The sequence below is a fragment of the Catharus ustulatus genome, chromosome 6, assembly GCF_009819885.2.
Source record: "Catharus ustulatus isolate bCatUst1 chromosome 6, bCatUst1.pri.v2, whole genome shotgun sequence".
NCBI classification, from domain to species: Eukaryota; Metazoa; Chordata; class Aves; order Passeriformes; family Turdidae; genus Catharus; species Catharus ustulatus.
Window position 1 is genome coordinate 7,577,443 of NC_046226.1, and position 6,409 is coordinate 7,583,851.

The window sequence follows — 6,409 nt, forward strand, 5'->3', positions numbered from 1 at the left end:
AAGATATTGTGACAAAGTATTACTTGATCTTTGAATAGCAGTTGCTTAGACTTTTCTGAACTAATTGCTGTATTATAAAATAATTCATTCTCACTGATAAAATCTGATGTATGCAATTTTTGGGATAGTTCTACAAGGGAAATGGGTATTGGGGAAATGGATACGAGGGAAATGGATACCAGAATTTAAGGTCTAAGGTCTTCTGACTGCCAAACCTGAAAAAATCATTCATTGCATTTCAACTTTATCTTAACGATCCAAGTGCCTGATGTCTGATTGAACTGTAACTTGGGTTCAGTCCTATTTTTATACTACGTTGCCTTATGAAACACGTGGGGAAAAAATCTTCCCTTTATCAAGATAAAGATAAGGGTTGAGTTCTCAGTTCTGATCCAGATATGAGCTCTTGCTTCACTGAAGAAATCTAAATATCATCTTCATTTCTGGCTGGGTGGTGTAATGGAGAATAGCCTACAGCATGTTACATAATGCTGCCAAACAGGAGACATGGGTGCATAATTGATCCTAAACACAAATAAATGGATCAGGAAGAGGCCTGCCACTGCCAGAGGTGCTGAATTGCTGCTCTGGAAGTTGCTGTGAAAATATGACTTACAGATTCAGGATGAGGGAATAACAGCAAATGTTTTGTTAAAGGGAAAATCAGACTTGTGCTGAAGTCCTCCCCATAAAGCTCGCTCTTTAATTTCTGAACCAGTTGGTTTGGCTCACCTGCACCATGATTGCATATGAAGCAACATAAAAGGGAACCATGTGGCTCTTCCCGTATGAGAGGATGACTGCATGGATGAGTTGGTTCACAAACTGCTGACAAAAAGCAGGCTGGTAATAGCTCTGCTGAGAAGAGAGAATACGTCTAATGAGGTTTTAGAGGTTGCTTCCTCTCGTTAGACTGAACTTTCTCCAAGGACATCAGTAAGAGGTGAATGCAAGAACAACATATGAACTTCTGACTGAAAGCTTAAAAAGCAGCTTAGATATAGACATATCATTGTACAGAAGAAAACAGCACTTGTGTGCCCAGCTGGAAAAGAAATACTTCTGCAACAGGCCAAATGACCTTCTGCAACAAGCTGAACAGCCTCAGTCCAGAGACCTTTGGATTTTTCCTTAGGATGTTTCTTTACATCAGCAGCATTGAAATGGTGTGCTCATGTGTTCCTCCAAGATCTTTTCCTCAGATTTACTGCAGCAAAACAACTCAAATGATGAAATAAACAGGACTGAGGGAGTACTCTCAGGGTGAGCAGCAATCCAACCAATGCAAACAGCTCTTCAGCAGGTTACCAGCACATGTGGGTATCAGCACAGCCATATCAGGGCCACACTAGTTACTGGGCCAAGGAAACCCCAAACAAGTTTTGTCTGGAACTGTTGTATATGTTTTGTGCCTGGGCTGATAAAACATAGTTAAAAGCTTTGGGCTAAATAAATGAAATGTCACTTCTAAACTGGATAAACCGTACTCGATTGCAGCTACAGTGAAATGAGACATCAGATTAATTTTGCTGCCAAGACTGTTTATTGTGTTAATCGATATTGTGTTATTTCCTACTCCTCTTATTCTTTCCATCTACTGTTTCTATATATATGTTTTTGAGGCAGGAGGCAGGAGTCTTTTTACTCTGGAATAACAGGGTTTGAGTTTGTACTACAGGGTTCTTGGACATTATTAGTGTTCCTAAGGGACAGTCCTCACAAGGAGACAAATAATAAACAACATCAGCTTTTCAGCTGAAACAGAATTTATTATCCACCTCTCTTTGTATTGCCCTGGCATTTCTCCCTGTTCCACATAATACAATCAACTGAATGAAGTGGCAGTGAATTACAGGAAGAGATGGTTCAGTGATGAATCAGTCACTGGTCTAACTACAGGAGAAACCGACACCCTTCCCATCAAAGAAATATGCACACAGGATATACAGAGCAGCTCCTGTAGGCAGGGACAGCTGATGGTTCCCATTTTCCAGTGACTTCTTTTGGATTGCTCCAAGGTCAGAACTCATGTGAAAAAAAAAGAAAGTACTAGGATCCGTGGAAGAATGATAGTTATTTAAACATGTACAATATGTATGGTCAGAAATCCATCTTCCATCACAAAGCTACACAGAATATAATGCACAGAAGAGGTGAAGCTGTCATGTCTTGTAAAAAAGGTTTTGAAAAACACACTAATAGAAACAAGGATGTTTTTGAACAGGAGTTAGAGTGCCTTTAATAACTATGTGAATACAAATCACTCTGGGAAAAGCTGTAACACGTTTTCTGTGAGGCTAGGTATAGCAAACTGCTGAAGGCTGGGGACAAAACTAATGAAAGAGGATTCAAATATACAATGACATTAATTCTTCCCTCACGTAATCCCTGAAGTCTATGGACAGCAAATTTTAGCAACACTTTTAAAGGAGCTGAAAAGGAGCTACTCACTAAGTCTCTCTCTACAAAAAAAAAAAATCTCAGGCTGGTGTTTTGCCCTCCTTACTAGAACTGGAATATTGTGAAATGTTTGTCTCAGGGTAAGGAGGCATAATTTGGAGAAACCACAGCGGATTTTCATGTTTAATATATTTTCATCAAAGCACTTTCCTAGCTCCGAGTTAATAGCTCCACAGCTTTTGCTAAACGTAGGCGTGACGACATCTCACATTAGCACAACAGACAAGAATTTGGAGGCGGTTCAAGAATGGTCACCACGCAGGAACACGCAGCAACAGGGCCCCCAAAGCCGCACCGCTGCCATTCCCTGAGGGCTAGTGCGGGGACATGAGGGGACAGCCCGGTGCCATTCCCTGAGTTCTGGTGCGGGGACATGAGGAGAGAACCCGGTGCCACTCCATGAATTTGGGTACCGGGACAGACACGGGGCGGGGGTGGCTGAGTTCGGGCGAAATAAAGCTAAACACGGGCTCGGCGGGACTTTCCCTCACGCACTTTCCCTCACGGGAGGGCGCGCATCTGTGTGAGGGGAGCCGTTCCGCCATGACAGTTCGGGGGTCGCCGCGGCGGGGGAGGAGTGGCGGCCGTTCCGCCCTGACAGTCGGGGGGGAGGCTGAAGGGAGGTGTGCGTCTGTGTGAGGGAGGGAGGAAGACATTTCAGCCGCCCTGCGACCAAACAAGGGCAAATTCCCCAGTGCCGGGCCGAGCGCTCAGGAATTACAAACACCACACGGCTCGAGCGGCCGCGAACCCGCAACCCCCCACACCCCGCGGGTCCGAGCGGGCGGTGCGCGGGGGCGTCCCGTAGCCCCACCCCACCGGTCCTTCCCCGCCTGCCATTGGACAAGGCTGCTGTCAATCCCCGGCATAACGTCATGTCAGCTGGAACTTTCTAGCTGAGGCTCGCGACGGGGGCGGGGCGAGCGGACAGCACGAGCGCGGATTGGCTGAGCGTGATGGCGCACGAGAAAAACCCGGAAGAATCGCGGCCCGCGCGGGGCGGGCTGGCGGGTAGGCGCTCGCTGTTCTGATTGGCCAGAGCGGTGGGGGCGGGCACGCTCCGGCGGCTCGCGGGGGCGATTGGCCGAACGACCGTTCGAGAGGAGTCCGGATTGGCCCTCAGGGTTCTGGCAGGTTCCAGAAGCGGCCGCGGCGGGTATAAAACGGGCGGCGGAGGCGCGAGCTGGGCATATCGCGCCGCGGCTGCAGCGGGAGCGGGAGGGGTAGACACGGACCGACAGCACCACAGACAGCCGACACCATGTCTGCTAAAGGGCCGGCGATCGGCATCGACCTGGGCACCACATACTCCTGCGTGGGTGTCTTCCAGCACGGCAAGGTGGAGATCATCGCCAACGATCAGGGTAACCGCACCACACCCAGCTATGTGGCGTTCACCGATACAGAGCGGCTCATCGGGGATGCTGCCAAGAACCAGGTAGCAATGAACCCCACCAACACCATCTTTGATGCTAAGCGCCTCATTGGCCGCAAGTATGATGACCCCACGGTGCAGTCGGACATGAAGCATTGGCCTTTCCGTGTGGTGAATGAGGGGGGCAAGCCCAAGGTGCAGGTGGAGTACAAGGGGGAGATGAAGACCTTCTTCCCAGAGGAGATCAGCTCCATGGTGCTCACCAAGATGAAGGAGATTGCTGAGGCCTATCTGGGCTGCAAGGTGCAGAATGCTGTCATCACGGTTCCAGCATACTTCAATGACTCCCAGCGCCAGGCCACCAAGGATGCCGGCACCATCACCGGCCTCAACGTGATGCGTATCATCAACGAGCCCACTGCAGCTGCTATCGCTTACGGCCTGGACAAGAAGGGAACCCGGGCTGGAGAGAAGAACGTGCTCATCTTTGACCTGGGAGGGGGCACCTTTGATGTCTCCATCCTTACCATCGAGGATGGGATTTTTGAGGTAAAGTCCACAGCTGGTGACACCCATCTGGGTGGGGAGGACTTTGACAACCGCATGGTGAACCACTTTGTGGAAGAATTCAAGCGCAAGCACAAGCGTGACATCGGCGGCAACAAGCGAGCGGTGAGGCGGCTGCGTACGGCTTGTGAGAGGGCGAAGCGCACCCTCAGCTCCTCCACGCAGGCCAGCATTGAGATTGACTCTCTCTTTGAGGGCATTGACTTCTACACCTCCATTACCCGTGCCCGTTTTGAGGAGCTCAATGCTGATCTGTTCCGAGGCACCCTGGAGCCGGTGGAGAAAGCCCTGCGTGATGCCAAGCTCGACAAGGGCCAGATCCAGGAGATTGTGCTGGTGGGGGGCTCTACCCGAATCCCCAAGATCCAGAAGCTGCTACAGGATTTCTTCAATGGCAAAGAGCTGAACAAGAGCATCAACCCCGATGAGGCTGTGGCTTATGGTGCTGCTGTGCAAGCTGCTATCCTCATGGGAGACAAGTCTGAGAATGTGCAGGATCTGCTGCTGTTGGATGTCACCCCTCTGTCCCTGGGCATCGAGACAGCTGGAGGAGTGATGACCGCTCTCATCAAGCGCAACACCACCATCCCCACCAAACAAACTCAGACCTTCACCACCTACTCAGACAACCAGAGCAGCGTCCTGGTCCAGGTGTACGAGGGTGAGAGAGCTATGACAAGGGATAACAACTTGCTGGGCAAGTTTGACCTAACAGGCATCCCCCCAGCACCCAGGGGAGTTCCCCAGATCGAGGTCACTTTTGACATCGATGCCAACGGTATCCTGAATGTCAGTGCTGTGGACAAGAGCACGGGTAAGGAGAACAAGATCACCATCACCAATGACAAGGGTCGCCTCAGCAAGGATGACATCGACCGTATGGTGCAAGAAGCAGAGAAGTACAAAGCAGAGGATGAAGCTAACCGGGATCGGGTGGCAGCCAAGAACTCCCTCGAGTCCTACACTTACAACATGAAGCAGACAGTGGAGGATGATAAACTGAAGGGAAAGATCAGTGACCAGGACAAGCAGAAAGTGCTCGACAAGTGCAAGGAGGTGGTGTCTTGGCTCGACCGCAACCAGATGGCTGAGAAGGAAGAGTACGAGCACAAGCAGAAAGAGCTGGAGAAACTCTGCAATCCGATCGTCACAAAATTGTACCGGGGAGATGGAGGGGCTGGGGCAGGCGGCTCTGGTGGCCCCACCATCGAAGAAGTAGATTAAAGAGAACTGAAATACAGACTGGTTTATGGACAGTCACTCCATTGTCTGCTTTGTTTTTTTTTTCTAACGTTTAAGGAAAACGTCCTTGCCGATAACAGAGTTTATTCTGTTGGGTGTGTATAAAGGCAGATCTGTCAGCTTGGTTTTGATAAGAGGGAAGGCACGTCCTGCTTTATAAGGTTAGTAATAGACAAATGTTGTTAATTCAGATACAGCTGTTTGTATTCTGGATGTTTGTTTCTGTCTCTTCCAAAGTTACCACTTGACTGTTGCAGTTGACAAGTTTCAAGTTATGCATGAAAGCCTTTACAGAAAATGAAAAAAAAAAATTGCCAAATTTGGCTTCTGGAAATTTTGGTTATAAATAAAATGTATTAAAAGCATAAATCTATCCTCTTTCTCTCTGTGAAAGGGCAGTAGTGGGGTGGGGGGGGTGAGGAAGACTTTTCTGGTGGTGTCTGTGGCTCTGGATAGTGACGGCAGTGGAGCAGGGGGGTGCTGGGCTCTGGAGGGGTGGCTGATGGCCCTGGAGTGGCAGGGGGAGAGGGCACGGGGGCTTCTGAGGGGAGCCCAGCTTGGGCTGGGTGCTGGGAAGGGCGTGGGCTGGGTGCTGGGGAGGGGATGTCCTGGTGTTGCAGCTCCCCAGCATCAGGCAGGGGCAGTGGGAGTGTGGCTCCCGGGGTTTTCACAGCAGGGAAGAACTCCCCAGAGTTGTGTGCTGCTGCTGTCATTTGGGGCAGGACCTGCTCTTACCCACAGCCGGTGTCTGGGGCTGCAGGTCCT

The 6,409-nt window shown here is 50.0% G+C and overlaps 1 protein-coding gene across 1 annotated transcript; it reads left to right on the forward strand.

Annotated features, from left to right (window-relative positions):
* Positions 1–3,461: 3,461 nt before the first annotated feature.
* Positions 3,462–6,013, forward strand: HSPA2 (heat shock protein family A (Hsp70) member 2). Its single transcript, XM_033063578.1, has one exon. The coding sequence runs from the start codon at positions 3,722–3,724 to the stop codon at positions 5,624–5,626; it is 1,905 nt and encodes a 634-aa protein (XP_032919469.1). The 5' UTR covers positions 3,462–3,721; the 3' UTR covers positions 5,627–6,013.
* The last annotated feature ends 396 nt before the right edge of the window (positions 6,014–6,409 follow it).

Excerpts from the sequence above, each read along its gene's own strand:
- HSPA2 (XM_033063578.1), top strand. The coding sequence starts at position 3,722 with ATGTCTGCTAAAGGGCCGGCGATCGGCATCGACCTGGGCACCACATAC.